At 39.6% G+C, this 17,429-nt stretch overlaps 1 protein-coding gene across 1 annotated transcript in view; it reads right to left on the bottom strand.

The window, feature by feature from the left end:
- Nucleotides 1–17,429, bottom strand: part of DIP2A (DIP2 disco-interacting protein 2 homolog A (Drosophila)) — a 183,560-nt gene that overhangs the window by 125,437 nt on the left and 40,694 nt on the right. Inside the window, exon 3 of the mRNA XM_006876117.1 lies at nucleotides 9,798–9,917. Coding sequence (XP_006876179.1) covers nucleotides 9,798–9,917 — 120 coding nt within the window. The remainder of the gene's footprint in view (nucleotides 1–9,797; nucleotides 9,918–17,429) is intronic.

Here is a 17,429-nt window from a genome sequence, read left to right as displayed (position 1 = left end):
GCCTGAGTGGGTTTTTTTGTTTGTGTGGTTTTTTTTTAAAAAAAAGCTAAAGTGGATAAAGAGAAATACTTTTAACTGATGGTATATGGAGGGATTATAATCAATGTAATGAAAGAAGTTATATGAATTGTTGAATGTGGAACTGATGATGTGCCCTGTAAACTTTCACTCAATCCACAACTTAAACTAAAAAAAAAGGATAAAATAGCAATAAATAAATAAACATAAAAAAAAAAAGTTGGACAAAGAATAAGGAAGACCACAGAAGAATTGATGCATTTGAGCTATGGTGTTGGAGACTATTATAAGTACCATGGACTGCCAAAAGAACAAACCAATCTGTGTTGGAAAAAGTGTAGCCAGAACGTTCTCAGAAAGCCAGAATGGCCACACTTCGTCTCTCATACTTTGGACATATTATCAGGAGGGATCAGTCCTTGGAGCTGGATATCACGTTTGGTAAACTTGAGGGTCAGAGAAGAAGAGGAAGATCCCCTAGTGAGATGGATTGGCACAATGGCAGCAGCAATGGGCACAAATATAGCAATGATTGTGAGGTTGGAATAAGACTGGGCAATGCTTTGTTCTGTTGTGCATAAGGTAGCTAAGAGTCAGTACCAACTCGATGGAACCTAACAACAATAATGGGAAAATACTGAATGATGCAGAAAGCATCAATAGAAGATGGAAGGTGGAGACAGTGATGATGATGTGGACAGATGGAGCAGCTAGAGACACTGGTCTCAGGGAGGGAGAAGGGCTGTGTGCTGGTGGTTGGGGTGGGGTGGGCCTGTGGGTTGTACCCTTTGGTTATTTGAAGATACATGGAGGGGACTGTAATCATAGAAATGAAATGAAATACGATAGGATGAGTGTAAAGCTGATATTCTCCCATGTAAACCTCACAATAAAAATTTTGAAAAAAAAAAAAGAAGAAGATGGAAGGAACACACTGAGTCACTTTACCAAAAAGAAATGGTTGATGTGCAACCATTTCAAGAGGTAGCATATGATCAAGAGCCAATGATATTGAAGGACGAAATTCAAGGTGCACTGAAGGTATTGGCAATGCTCCGGGAATTGATGGAATACAAATTGAAATCTTTCAACTAACTGATGCAGTACTGGAGGAACTCACTCATCGATGCCAAGAAATTTAGAAGACAGCCACCTGGTTAACAGACTGGAAGAGATCCATATTTGCGCCTATTTCAAAGAGAGGTGACCAAACAGAATCATTGGACAATATCATTAATATCACATCCAAGTAAATTTTTGCTAAAGATAATTTAAAAATGACTGTAACTGCACACTGACAGAGAACTTCCAGAGGTTCAAGTTGGATTCAGAAGATGACGTGGAATGAGGGATATCACTGCTGGCATCAGATGGATCTTGGCTGCAAGCAGAGAATACCAAAATGTTTACTTGTGCTTTTATTGACTATGCAAAGGCTTTTGATTTTGTGGATCATGATAAGCTATGGACATTACAAAGAATGAGTATTCTGGAACACTTAATTGTGCTCATGAGGAACCTGTACTTAGACCAAGAGGCAGTTGTTCAAATAGAACAAGAGAACACTGAATAGTTTAAAATTAGGAAAGTTTAAACTTTGGAACCGTGTAAATATTTTCATATATATAAATCAAAACCACATTAAAAATCACCAAAATTAATAATGAAGTGAAATAAATGAACCCAAATCTGTATCTAGTCAATGACATAAACTATTTCAACTGACTTTAAAATACTTTTCATTGCTGTATTAGACTGCTTGACTTGCATTACTAAGCATAGTATGCATTAGACAACTAAGGGCAAAAATAACTGCATAAAATATTTTTAACCTTTCTATAATCATATTGTCGGTAGTACTCAAGGCATAGTTAACACTAAGATGTTTTATAGGTTGTGTGGGGCACAGCAAATGAAGAGTACTATAGAAGTCTGATTCTGTCATCCCTTGTAACCTGGCAACCCTGAGAACCTGGATGCTCATGAGATAGAGGAGATACAAATAGATGTGAAAGAGGTGAGATAAAAATGGGAAACATTAGTATAAATGCAGGTGGTACTTTATCTTTAAAAAGTATGTCTTGCCTCTGTCTGATGAAGCTGTCTAGAAACAACAGTTATCCCAATAGCAATGAACACCTCTAATGGCCAGATGGTAGTCTCATATATTATTCTCACTAAAAAGATCCAGAAAAATGGCAGATGCTAGGACAGAGTTACAAAAGGGACACAGGAACATCTTAATAAAACAGCAAACAAGGAAACTATCAAACAACGCAAGTGGCTCAGAAGTCAATGTAAGAAGGTTTCGAACTGTCATGGTTAAGTGCAAAAACAGATTGAAACAGAAGGAAACAAAAAGACACAAAACTGACTGGAATTGGAGGATGCTAATGATGCACCCCAATACTTCGATAACTAGTGAATAGAAAGAACTGAATAAAAAATCTATCTTGACTTTCCTGTATTAAACAGTAAATGAGGAGAAGCAGTATTCAGTTTCGGAATGAAAGAATGATAGAATCACTTGCACATTTCACAACCCTAAATGAATGAATGGATTTAGGCACTGAGGATCACTGATGGTTATTATCACAAGAAAGAGAGATAGTCATACGTAATGTGCCTTTTGATGGAAGAACATATCACATCTGTGAAGTTGTTGTTAGGTGCTGTCAAGTTGGTTCTGACTCACAGTGACCCCATGAATAACAGAATAAAATATTAGCTGATCCTGTGCCATCCTCACAATCAATGCTATGCTGGAGCCCATTGTTAAAGCCTCTGTGTCAATCATTTCATTGAGAGTGTTCCTCTTTTTCACTGATCCTCTACATTAACAAACGCAATGTCCCATCCTGATAACCTGCCCAAAGTACCTGAGATGAAGTCTCTTACCATCCTCACTTCTAAGGAGTATTCTGACTACACTTCTTACAAGCCTGATTTGTTCATTCTCTGGCATTCCACAGTGTATTCCATATTTTCACCAATGTCATAATTCAAAAACATAAATTCCTCAGTCTTCCTTATTCAATGCCCAGATTTCTCATGCATATAAGGCGAATGAAAAATACCAAGGTTTGGGTCAGGCACACCTTAGTCTTGCTTTTTTAATACTTTAAAGAGATCATTTGCAGCAGATTTTCCCAATGTAATGCTGTGATTGTTGTTGTTGTTAAGTGCCATCTAGTTGATCCCGACCCATAGCGACCCTGTATAGGGTTTCCAAGGAGCTGGTGAGCTTGAACCACCGGCCTTGCAGTTCAAACATCTCTGCAGTCTGACTCATTAGCCCACAGCGCCACACCAGGACTCCCTGTGATAGTTAAGGTTTTTTTGTCAGGTTGGTTGGGCTAAGATTCTCAGTGGTTTAGAAGTTAAGATGTAGTAATCCCCCATGAAAGGAGCTCTGGTAGCATAACGGTTACGTATCAGGCTGCTGACTTCAAGGTAAGCAGTTTGAAACTACCAGCAGTCCTGCGAGAGAAAGATGAGGCTTTCTGCTCCCATAAAGATTTACAGCCTTGGAAACCCTACACAGGGTCACTATGAGTCGGAACCGACTCCACGGCACACAACCACCACCACCACCACCACCACCACCAATCCCCCTTGATGAGATCTAATATAATGTAATCACCTCCACAATGACAGCTGCTATGAGCAGCCAATCAACTGAAAGGAAGTTTCCTTGGGGGTGTGGCCTGCAACACCTTTTATCTTACAAGAGATATAAGGTGAGATAAGTTATTGAGGAGGGACCTACTTCATCAAGAAGAGCTAGAAGTGGAGCACGTCCTTTGGACCTGGAGTCCCTGCACTGTGAAGCTCCTAAGTCCAGGAAAAGATTGATGCCAAGAAACATGGGGATTCTACAGGGAGTGCTGGGCCTACAGGTAATGAAAGGAAATAAGGAACTTTCTGCAGAGCTGGTGCTTTGAAATTGAACTTCAAGCCTTATAAACCATGAAAGAATAAATTTCTGTTTGTTAAAGCCATCCACCTGTGATTGGCTTTCTGCTATAGCAGCACTAGATGACTAGGACAAGTACACTGCTTGATTTCCTGACTACTGCTTCCATGTTTGTTGACTGTGGATGCAAGTAAAATTAAATCCTTAAAACTTCAATCTTTTCTGTTTATTATGAATGTTGCTTATTGGTCCAGTTATAAGGATTTTTGTTGTCTTTATGTTGAAGTATAATACACACTGAAGGCTGTAGTCTTTAATCTTCATCAGTTAAGTGCTTCAAATCCTCTTTGCTTTAAGCAAGCAAGGTTGTGTCATCTGCATATCAGATTGTTAATGAATCTTTCTCCAATCCTGATGCCACATTCTTTTGCATAAAGTTCAGTTCATACTTTACTTGCTCAGTATACATTTGAGTATGGTAAAAGATACAATCCTAACACATACTTTTTCTGATTTTAAACTATGTAGTGCCTCTTGTTCTGATTGAAGGATTGCCTCTTAGTCTATGTACAGGTTCCACATAAGCACAATTAAGTGTTCTGAAATTTCCATTCTTTGTAATATTGTTCATAATTTGTTATGATCCACATAGTCAAATGCCTCTGCACAGTCAATAAAACACAAGTAAACATGTTTCTGGTATTCTCTTTCAGCCAAGATCCATCTGACATGAGCAATGATATCCCTTATTCCATGTCCTCTTTTGAAATCTGGCTTGAATTTCTGGCAGTTCCCTGTTGATACACTACTGCAACTGTTTTTTTAATTATCATCAGCAAAATTTTATTTGTGTATGATAGGAATGGTATTGTTTGACAATTTCTGAATTCTGTTGTATCACCTTTCTTTGGGATGAGCACAAAATATGGATCTCTTCCACTTGGGTGGCTGCATAGTCTCTCAAATTTCTTGGTCTGGACCAAGTGAGCACTTCTAGCATTGTATCTATCTGTTGAAGCATCTGTCCATTCCTGGAGCTTTGTTTTTCACCAGTGCCTTCAGTGTAGCTTGGACTTCTTTGTTTCTTGATCACGCTACTTCCTGAATCCTTTTTGGTACAGTGATTGTGTATTTTCTGCATCGCCTTTTGATGCTTCTTGCATCATTCAATACTTTGCCCATTGTTGTTGCAGTTAAGTGCTGTCAAGTCATTTCTGACTCATAGTGACCCTGTACAAGTTTCCAAGGAGTGTCTGGTGGGTTTAAACCACAAACCTTGTAGTTAGCAGTCTAGAGCTTATCCTACCTACATTACTAGATATATACACCCTTCAATATGGAAACTCAAGGCTTGAAATTTTTCTTCATTTCTTTCAGACTGAGAATTCCAAGGGCATTCTTTCCTTTTGGTTTTCTACCTCTAAGTCTCTCTGCATGTTTCATTATAATACTTTATTTTGACTTGCTGAGCTTCCCTTTGAAATCTTCTGTTCAGCAATTTTGCTCCATCATTTCTTCTGTTCACCTTAGTAGTAATAGTCTTGTTAAAAAAATAAAAATTCCTGAATCCCATCAAGTCTCCATATCCAAGTCCATTTGACAGGACTCAGAACTAAGGCACAGGTCACCCCACAGAACAGAAGTGAAACCAGATCTACACAGGTGTTACCTTTCACAAACACCCTGGAAAGAGGTACGGGGAGAGGGAAGGAATCTATAGATTAAGAAAGACTGAAAAACATATCAACCAATTGGAAAGTGTAGATCTTATTTGGATTCTGGTTTAAAAAAAAAAAAAATTTTTTTTTAAAGCCATAAAACACTGCCTGGATATTTATTATTACAGAATTATTGCTAATTATTGTTTGCTAATAACATTATCTTTAAGATAGATATTCTTTTCATATCAGAAACCAAGAACATTATGACATTTATATGAAATAACATAACATTTGAGATTGGTTTCAAAATCAGACAGGAAGGAAGGAAGTGGGTGTGGGGTGTAGATGAAATCCAAGACATGGATGAGAACTGCAAAAGCTACGCAATGGACCCAGGAGGCTTTATACTACCTTGCCTTCTTTTATATATGTTTACATTTTTCTCCAACTAAATTTTTTTAAAACATTTAAAAATTCTTACACTGAAATAGTTCATAAGGCACTAATTGGGAAATATTCATACCTAAATACATACAAGAAAGACAACAATTTTGAAAGCTTCCAGACAGAAAGCACAAATCACCTCAAAGGCTCAAGTAACAGACTGACATTACACAACAGTAATACCAAGTGCAAGAAGACACCATAGTACGGATTGAAAAAAAATGCTGAATTTAGAATTTTACATCCAACCAAGTTATCAAACATGAGGGTATAATATAATAAAAATATTTTCAGACATACTAAGTCTCAAAAACACTGTCACACAAAGACTCAATTGAAAACATGAATGGATGAATGGAAGGAGAGAAAGAAAAGAAAAATCAACAGTATCAAAGAAAAGAACAATCAAGAATTTAAATCTAGACAATTACATATAGAAAACACAGGAGAAAATCTTTGTGACCAGCTAAAATGAATAGCCAGAAATACTGTTAAATGATGGTACATGGAGGGTATTATAATCATTATAATGAAACAAAGCATATAATTTGCTGAATGTAAAACTAATGATTTGCCCTATAAACCTTCACTCAATTCACAATAAAAACTTAAAAAAAGAAAGAAAATCTTTGCGACCAAAAAATAAAAGAAAATCTTTGTGACCTTGGGTTAAGCAAAGATTTCTTAAGATATGAGAGCAAAAGCACTATTTTCAAAAACGGATAAACTGAACATCATTCAAAATTAAAAACTTGTGCTCTTCAAAAGACATCTTAAGAGACTCAAGAGAAAAAAAAATTAGATTGGAAAGTAAATCTCATAGGGGCAGAAACAAATTTATTAGCATTATTTATATGGAAGTGGATAGGGTAGATAGAAGAAGGGGAAGAAGAGAGAGGAAAATAAGCAAGCATACGTAAACACACAAAGTATATGTTTGCATTCAGAGCAGAAGAAATGAGTGTTCAGTGATATGCTGATGGTGGCTGTCTCAGGATTTGGAAATTTCAGGTAACTTTTAGTTTTGTCCTTATACTTAGTGTAATGTTTTATTTTATTTTTAAAACCAAGCATGTATCATTTATATAATTAGAAAAGAAGCTATTTTCAGTTGGATAAAACTTTTAATTATATACTAAATTTAATTATATAATTAAAATATGTTAAATTGTTAAGAAATTATAGTCAACCATTTCTCAAATCATTTTTTCACCTTCCTATGTTAAGATAACATTTAAAATCTTAATGTTCTGCCTAAATATAAATATGCTTTGAACAAAATGACCATCTTTAAATTCCTATTGTAAGATTTTCATTATCAAAGAAGCTTAAATATGAAGGGGCTTGAAAAAATTTACAGAAAATGGAATTAAAAGATTATGGAATTTTTCCACGAACTTTTTGAAGCCCCCTAATATAAAGAATCTCTAGTAGCGTAGTGGTTACGAATCGGGCTGCGAACCTTAAGGTCAGCGGTTCGAAACTACCAGCCGCTCCGCGGGAGAAAGATGAGGCTTTCTACTCCCGTAAGGATTTACACCCTCGGAAACCCTGTACAGGGTCGCTATGGGTCGGTACCGACTCAACGGCACTTAACAACAACAACAACAATATAAAGAATATAGAGAACATAAAGAATATAGAGTCCTGGTGTGGCGCTGTGGGTTAATGCGCCAGACTGCAAAGCCATTTAAACTGCAAGGTCGGCGGTTCAAGCTCACCAGCTGCCCTCGGAAACCCTATACAGGGTCGCTATGGGTTGGAACTGACTCAACGGCACTTCACAACAACAACAACAATATAAAGAGTAGGTTACAAGTTGGGCGGCCAACTACAAGGTTAGCAATTGGAATCTACCAGTTATCCAAAGAAGAAAGAGGAGGCTTGCTATTCCTGTACAGATTTTACAGCCTTGGAAACCCTGTACAGGGTCGATATGAGTCGGAACCCCTTGACAACACACAACTGCCACCACCACCACCATATTGTTGTTGTTAAGTGTCGACGAGTCAGTTCCGACTCATAGAGATGCTGAATTGGGTTTCCAAGGAGCAGCTGGTGAGTTTGAAACACTGACCTTGCAGTTCAAACCGACCTTGCAGTCCAGTACTTATCCTGCAGCACCACAAGAAAATACATATTATGAAACACTGTTACAGAATGCTTAAAAGTTACTTATACATGAAAATATGAAAAAGTTTTCAATGGGAATCCTGATGATTCAAGTGAAATATCAGAGCCAAATATCAATATTCAGGAAAGCACTGCCAATTAGACCAAGTGGGTGAAATCTAACTAGAAAAATCTCAAAATTAGAAGAACTAAAAATACGAAATCATCCATAACCAGCTGTCACTGATCACATCCAACTCATGGCAATCCATATGTACCAGAGTAGAACTGTGTTCCACAGGGTTTTCAATGGCTGATTTTGTCAGAAGCAGATTGCCAGACCTTTCTTCTGAGGTACATGTGGGTGAATGTGAACCTCCAACCTTTCAGTTAGCACCTCAGGGCATTAACCATTTGCATACACAAGTACTCCATGTATACCCACCAAACTGACTACCAGTGAGTCAACTCTTGACTCATAGCGATCCTATAGGACAGAGTAGAACTGCTCCACACAGTTTCCAAGGCTGTGATGTGGTGCTGTAGGTTAAGCACTACACCAGATATTCCTCAGAAACCCTACTATACAGGGTAGCTGTAAGTCAGAATTACTCACTGGCATTTAACAATAAACAGTCTTTAAAATGGAGTCCTGGTGTGGCGCTGTAGTATTATAAGCACTAGGCTGAAAGGTCAGTTTGAACCACGAGGTGGTGGTTCAAACCCATCAGCTGCTCCTTGGAAACCCTATAAAGGGTCGCTATAAGTTGGAACCAACTCAACAGCACACAGCAACAACAACAATCTTTAAAAAAGGAGTCCTGGTGTGGCGCTGTGGGATAAGCACTGGACCGCAAAGTCGGTTTGGACAACAACAATCTTTAAAAAACAAATGATCATGTCTTTCTCCTGTGGAGAGGCTGCTTTGAACTGCTGACCTCAGTGCTGCTAAACCATGCACTTTTACCAATGCGACACCAGAACTCCTTAAATAATCTATATTATTGTTGTTAAGTGCCATGGAGTCAATTCCAGCTCACAGAGGCCCTGTACAGGGTTTCCAAGAACAGTTGATTGGTTTGAACTGTCAACCTTGTGGTTCACAGTCCAGTGCTGATCCTACAGTGCTACACCAGGGATCTAAATAATCTATACATGGTATAGCACTGTAGGATCAGCACTGGACTGTGAACCACAAGGTCGGCAGTTCAAACACACCAAGCTGCTCCTTGGAAACCCTACAAAGGGGTTGCTGGAAGTTAGATTGTACTCAATGGCACATAACAACAACAACAAGCAGTAAAATCACTCAACAATGTACAAATATTACTAATACTTCAAATACAAAATTACTAGTGTTCAAAAAACATTTCATTCTAATGTTCTAATGCAGGTGGGAGGAAGATTCTCCCAGAGACTTTTGTAAGCATCCCCTAAGAAAACGGCTACAAGTTACAGGTTACATTAAAAACAAAACTATGGTTATGTGTAGGGTACATTCTTTCTTGAAGATATGCTTATGTGGTAATTCATCATTCAAGGAAAAATAATTTCTTCCATATGTGTGCTAGCCAAGAACAGATGAAAAAAAGCATGGAAGTCACGTCTGCAAGAGGCCTTCCCTGATAGACTGGTTCTCCACATACCTGAGCGGAAGCGCTCGTCTCTGGAGTTGGTGGGGCGTGACTTGGACTGTTTGGGAGCGGCAGCCGCTGTCTGCGAGGGCCCTGTGGTTCTGCTCTCTGCTTGCAGGGACAGGTCTACTCCTGAAACACAATGACATGGGAATATCTGTTTAAACAACCTGCTTTTGCAATCACAGAAAAAAGTCCCATAAAAGAGCACACACTTCTACACTGTCACACAACATACACTGCATCAAAGAAGAGATTTGAGCCCACTGAGACCATGATTGATGCAGTGGGAAGCACAGAAAGAAAAATTGTCTATCTGGCAAACTGGAAGTACTGTGAACCAAGGACATGTACTTTTTCAATCATTTTCAGAAGGTGTGGGAGGAAGTGGGTGTGCATTACCTTCAGTCTCCTTTGTTCCTCATTATAGTAGCCCTCGGGAGCAAGGGATGGAGGTGAGGGGTGGCCAGGCCCTGATCAGGTGGAAAGGCAGTGCTAGCAAGGTAGAGGAGGCAGCCAGTGTCCACGCAAGGAGGACAAGGTGCATAGCAACCAGGAAGTGAGAGTCCAGAGTGTGAGGAGGCTAAAGGGGGTTGAGTGAGGAGATGATATGAGTGCCTAGCCAGCCACGGCCTCTCCTACCCTCAGTGATCTGCCCACACCAGCTTAGCCCCATTCTCCCACAAGCCCTGACCCACATCTCTGTTAGTCCTGTCAGACTAGCAAATAGCAACATCCATCAGAAAGACTTCTAAGACTATATTTCTGAGCTGTGTGCATTTTATCAATCCAAAACTGCCTGTGTTTCTCATTCTCAGGACTGCTCGTGATACCAGTAAAATCTGAAAAAGGAACAGCCCATGAACAGATCCCTAGGGTTACTGATAGCCTCTGATGCACGTAGGAAAAGGCACAGAGCATGGAAGAGCAAAGAAGTTGTTCTCTGACCATGATTTCAAAGCTAGCTGACTCTACAAGAATACCATCAAACACTCCATCAGCATGGCCTGGAGTGGAGACCACTGCCAAAGCCTGCACTTCCGCTCTGCTTCCATGTGCAGCTCTCCTCTGAAGGACAAAGAGACATCACTGTTTCTACTTGCCTGCTCTCCACATATCACCTCCAGACCCAATGGATTTTGTATCTCTCATATCCTGTTCCTGAAACAGATGGGTATAAGTGTACGGGACACTAAACCAAATCCCTGGTGGTGTTTTCGGTAATGATTTGCTGAAATCTCAGGAAAGTCTAAAGGACTGGCTATAGGATCGTGAATGTGAAATGGAAACTTAAGTCTTCCACTATGCTTCCTCAAGAATAATCTAACTTTAGCCTTTGTTTCAAAGCATCCTATAAAAATGGCCAGCAAGGCGAAACTAGATGGGGATAAGACTCTTGCAGTTCAATAGTGAATAACTTTTATCAGGACTGACTGTGAGTGTTGCAAATGTAAAGGTAGACGTTTTGTAACAAAAGGAGAGGAGTGGTTCATCTTGCAGTCTAGAAGCGGACCATCAAGGGAGAAGAGCAGAGTGCAGGATCCTATCCAGAGAAGCAGTGACACCAGAGACGGGGGCAGAGACAATGATGTGGAGAGACGGAGTGTCTGGGGACTCTGGGTCTGTGTGTTGATGGCCAGGGGACAGGCTTGCAGCTGTACCCTTTGGTCGTTTGATGATGCATACAGGGAATGGTAATCATTGCAATGAAATGAAATATGATAGGATGAATATAAAGCTAATGTTCTCCCATGCAAACTATCACATAATTCTCAATAAAAACTTAAAAAGAAAACAAAATGGCCAGCAAGTCATTTCTGACCCATAGGCCCTTCCAGCCCCTAACCGCTTCCTTATGACACAGGCACTCTGCCTGTCTCAAGCCCAGGCAGTGCTCCATGATACCCCAATATAATAGACACAGTACAGGACACAGGAGTGACCAAGTGACTCCCGAGGCTGCTCATGAAAGGAGACTAGGCTTCCATGCCCAACAACATAACAGGAGTCATGTGAGGCAGAGGGAGAGAGGCACAGGCCCAGGAGCCCAGTGGGGGCCAGTCCTGGGTGTGAGGTGTGAGGAGACCTCAGACAATGCCAACTTGGCTCTGAGGCATGAGCCGACCTGAGGCCTACCTGAACTGCAGATTCATGAGTACAACAGATCCTGATCTTGTTTTAAAACACAAAGTTGTGCAGTGTTAGAGACTCACAACACTCTCAGAGGAAATCAATGCTTAACTCTATAACATTTGAGGATGCACGAGGGAACTTCAAAAACCTCATGAAAAAACTCCATTATATTTTCATTCCATTTTCCCACAAACTTTTTTTAAAGCCCCCGTGTATATAAGGCCGTTATGAATTGGGCTGCAACCCTCAAGGCCAGCAATTCGAAACCACCAGCTATTCCGCAGGAGAAAGATGAGGCTTTCTGCTCCAGTAAAAGATCTACAGCCTCGGAAACCCTGTGCAGGGTCGCTATGAGTCAGAACCGACTCCACAGCATATAACCACCACTGCCAATCAGTACCTCCACTGGCATTTCATTTTTTTGTGCCATGAGAAAATGACTTTAAAGTTCACAAAGGCTCTTCATGCATTATGGATTATAAGCAGACATGCTGCAAAGTTATCTATATATATATATATATGAACATCCTCACACTTACATTCCAAAACACATGTGATTTTATTCTTTGAGATAGATCCATTTACTCAACAGAGATTTTTGAACCCAATACAAAATTACTGGATGAAATAGTAGTCATATTGCTAATTTTAGGTGATACCAAGAGACTCCTTTCTAAGAAGGATGCAGCAATTCACACCCCCACAAGCAATGTATGAAAATGTCATTTCCCTCACATCTTTGTCAGCACTGAATATAACAAAAAAAGTTTAGAATTTTGCCAACTTTTCTTAAAAATGTTTAGAAAAATGGTTTCCTTTCATTTGCATTTCCATATCTACTAATCTACTGTTGGTTGGCTATCTGCATTTCCTTTTCTCTGGCTTTACCAAGCTAATGAGTTTCCCACAAGGCTGCAGGTATCTTTGTCAGGGGCACTCCTGGCACTGGGGCCTGCATTGGGGAAGCTGAGTGGCAGCTTCCATATTCCAAATGCTTCATCTTAAAAAAAAATACAAAAAACCCTCTTCGTTTCCTGTCAACAGCCCCCATTTCAAGATTATTAAAAAGTTCTCCTACATTTTGTTGTATTTTATAATGAGCACCATATTTACACTTGCAGTCCTTCAGAGGTCTATGTTTACATACAGTGGTAGTGAGGAGGTCCCAGTAGCCTACCTTGCTTGCACCATTTACTAAGACCCCTCATCGTTCACCGTCCCTCGAATCCATTTCTGAACTCCCTTCCTCTCCACTAACTGGGTTGTATACCCTATCCACCAAGGTTTCATTTTTGTTATAATCTGTTGTATTTAATAGCTGTGTATGTCTCAAAAAGGAGCCCTGATGGTGTAATGATTAAGTGTTTGGCTGCTAACCAAAAGGTTTGTGGTTCAAGTTCTATGGGAGAAAGCTATGGCAGCCTGCTTCCATAAAGATTATAGCCTTGGAAACCCTATGGGATAGTTCTACTCTGTCCTACGGGGTTTCTATAGGTCCCTATCAGTGATGGCAATGGGCACTGTGGGGTAATGCGCTGCACTGCAAGGATGGTTTGAACCACAAGGTCAGCCGTGGTTCAAGCTCACCAGTCACTCCTATACAGGGTCTCCATGAGTCAGAACCAACTCGACAGCACTTAACAACAATCCCAAAGGCACATCATTTTGAACTACTGTTCTTTTCCAGAAATTTATTGGCTACTCAGACATTTTATCTTTCAAATAAGTCATTTTTCCTAATCCCAAGTTTAAAAGCAATCAGCAGCTAATATTCTGACTGGACTGCATAATGTTCATACATTAATTTGGAAACTGCCAGTTCTATAACATTAAGTGTTCCGTTTAGGAAATTGGCATGCTTCTTCATTTACCAGGGTCTTGGTTATTCCTTTCAAACTAGTTCCTCAGGAGAAAGATGAGGCTTTCTGCTCCCACAAAGATTTACAAGCCTCAGAAACCACATACAGTGTTACTATGAGTCAGAACCAACTCAAGAGCACTTAACAACAACAAATACCGGTGCTCTGTATTTCTTGCTAACTGTGTTAATATGTATTTACCAGTTAGTGCTATTATGAACGTAATTTTCCATTGAGAGATACTGCTATTAAAAACTATTCATTTTTTCACATTTGTCTTCTACCTGTACTTCTATCAAACCAATAGCTCTAACAATAAGTAGCATCAATTGGGCTTTAATGTATAAAATACCACCTTTAAGTAACGATGATTTTCTTGTCTTTCCACTATGTATGCTGCTTTGTTTTTCCATATTACTGCATTCACCACGACCACCAAAATCATGTGAACTTAGAGTATGGAGGACAGCAAGTATCCAGCCTAACCCCTGCTTAGGATGGAAATCACCACAGTAACTAATTGCTTAGTTTGATGGTTGCTGCTGATTTTGGTAAATTGATTTTTATGATATTTTATTAGTTTCCTTCAATTCCAATTTTACTAAAAATTTTGCTTTTGTTTAGTTTGTTTGGGGTAAGTATCAGGATTTAAATAAATTTCTCAATCCTTATGTTTTTAATTCAGTGTGAAATACGTCATATGAGCACAGAGCTGTATAAAACATGAATATAATTTAGACAAATATTATAGAGCAAAAATTAATGTTACTGCAGGTTAAGAAATACAAAACTGCAGTACCTTTGAAGCCCCCTATAACTCTCCTCACTCTTACATCCACAAGGACAGCAGGCTGACTTCTATGAAATCATTTCCTTGTCTGTCTTTATTAACTATATGTTGTTGTTGTTGTTAAGTGCCATCGAGTCGGGTCCGACCCATAGCGACCCTGTACAGGGTTTCCGAGGGTGTAAATCTTTACGGGAGTAGAAAGCCTCATCTTTCTCCCGCAGAGCAGCTGGTAGTTTCGAACCGCTGACCTTAAGGTTCGCAGCCCGATTCGTAACCACTACGCTACCAGAGCTATAGAGGTCCCTAAATAGCACAGCTCAGTTTGGCATGTTCTTTTAACTTATACTAGCTTTACTCCTCTTCCACTCCCAATCTGTTCATGAGATTGATGCTTGCCGATGGAAAACAACTCACTGGCATCCCAGTGGATGATGTTCTTGGTGGTTGTTGTTAGGTGCCATCAAGTTGGTACTGACTCACAGTGACCCTATGCACAACAGAAACACTGCCCTGCCCTGGGCCAACCTCACAAAAGTTGCTATGCTTGAATCCACTGCTGCTACCACTGTGCCAATCCATTTGTTGGGATCTTCCTCTTTTTCTCTGGCCCTTCACTTTACCAAACATGATACTGTTTTCCAGGGACTAGTGGTTCAAGCTCACCAGCTGCTCCTCAGAAACCCTACATAGGGTCGCTATGGGTCGGAACCAACTCAACAGCACTTCATAACAACAACAGTCCCTCCTGACAATATGTCCGAAGTACGAAAGACGAAGTCTAGCCATCCTGGATTCCAAGGAGCACTCTGGCTGTACTTCTTCCAACACAGATCTGTTTCTTCCCTTTGGCAGTCCACAGTACTTTCAATATTCTCCTCCAGCATCGTAACTCAAATGCATCAATTCTTCTATGGTCTTCCATATTCACTGTGCAACTTTTACAAGCATATGTGGTTACTGAAAATACCACACTCTTCAACACTTCAAAGAGGTCTTGTGCAGCACATGTGCCTAATACAATATGTCGTTTGACATCTTGACTGCTGCTTCCATGAATGCTGATCGAGCAAAATGAAGTCTTTGACAACTTTAATTTTTTCTCCATTTATATGGATACTGTTTATTGGTCCAGTGGTGAGGATTTTTCTATTTTTACATTGAGATGCAACCCATACCAAAGGTTGTGATCTTTGATCTTCATCAGTATCTTAAGTCTTCTTCCGTTTCAGTAAACAAAATAGTATCATCTGAATATCGCAGGTTGTTAATGAGTTTTCCTCCAATCCTGATGCCATGTTGTTGTTTTTTACATAACCCATCTTCTGGGAACATTTGCTCAGCATACAGATGGAATAAGTATGGTGAAAGGATACAACCCTGGGACATACCTTTCCTAATTATAAACCATTCATTGATCCCTTGTTCTGTTCAAACAACTGCTTCTTGGTCTATTTGCAGGTTCTTCATGAGTACAATTAAGTGTTCTGAAATAATCATTCTTCACAATGTTGTCCATAGCTTGTCATGATGCACACAATCGAAAACCTTTGTGTAGTCAATAAAGCACAGATAAACATGGTATTCTCTGCTTTCATCCAACTGACATCACCAATGATACTCCTCATTCCACATTCTCTGTCAATGTATGGTTGCAGTCATTTCTGTATTATCTTTATTAAAACTTTATTATCTTTATTATCTTTATTAAAACTTTAATCACATGGGATATGAATGATACTGTCCAATGATTTTCACATTCTGTTGGGTCACCTCTTTGGAATGAGCACAAATGTGGATTTCTTCCAGTTAGTTGGCCGGGTAGTTGCCTTCCAAATTTCTTGGCATAGATGAGTAAGTGCCTCCAGTGCCACATCAGTTTGCTGAAAGATTTCAATTTGTATTCTATCTATTCCCAGTGTCTTGTGCTTTGTCAGTGCCTTCAATGCACCTTGGACTTCTTCCTACAGAATCATTGGCCCTTGATCATTTGCTACCTCTTGAAATGACTGAATACTGACCATTTCTTTTTGGTACAATGACTCTCTGTATTCCTTCCATCTTCTTTTGATACTTTCTGTATTATTCAATAACTTGCCCAGAGAATCCTTCAGTATGGCAAGTTGAGGCTGAATTTTTCCTTCAGTTCCCTCAGTTGAAGAAATGCTGAGCATGTTCTTCCCTTCTGGTTTTTCAACTCCCAGTCTTTTCACATTTCATTATAATATTTGACTATCTTCTCGAGCTGACCTTGAAATTTTCTGTTCAGACCTTTAACCTCCTCATCACTGCTTCCATTTGCTTTAGCATCTCTACGCTGGAGAGCAAGTTTCAGAGTCTCTTCTGACATCCTTTTGGTCTTTTCTTTGTCTTCATACTGACCTTCTGTTTTCTTACTGTATGATGTTCTTGATGCCATCCCACAACTCCTCTGCTCTTCATTCGTTCATGCTACTGCATCAAATCTGTTCTTGAGATAATCTCTAAATTCAGGTGGGATATATGCAAGGTCATATTTTGGCTCTTGTGGACCTGTTTTCATTTTCTTCAGCTTCTGCCTGAACTTTCATATTAGCAATTGATGGTCTGTTCCACAATCGGCCGCTAGCCTTGTTTGCCTTTTCCATCATCTCTTTCCACAGATGTAGTCAATTTGATTTCTATATATTCCATCTGGTGAAGTCTCTGTGTATAGTGGTCTTTTATGTTGTTTAAAAAAGGTACTTGCGAGAGAACAAACGAGATGGTGGATCGGGTGGACGTATAGCAGAGAGCTCCACCAACAACAACACAGAATACCCGACCAAGCAGGCTCAAGGGATGGTCCCAGAAGTCTGAACCACATATAAAGGAATACTTAGAAGG

This window comes from Chrysochloris asiatica, unplaced genomic scaffold, assembly GCF_000296735.1.
Source record: "Chrysochloris asiatica unplaced genomic scaffold, ChrAsi1.0 scaffold00354, whole genome shotgun sequence".
Lineage (NCBI taxonomy): Eukaryota > Metazoa > Chordata > Mammalia > Afrosoricida > Chrysochloridae > Chrysochloris > Chrysochloris asiatica.
This window is presented reverse-complemented; position numbering and strand designations above follow the sequence as displayed.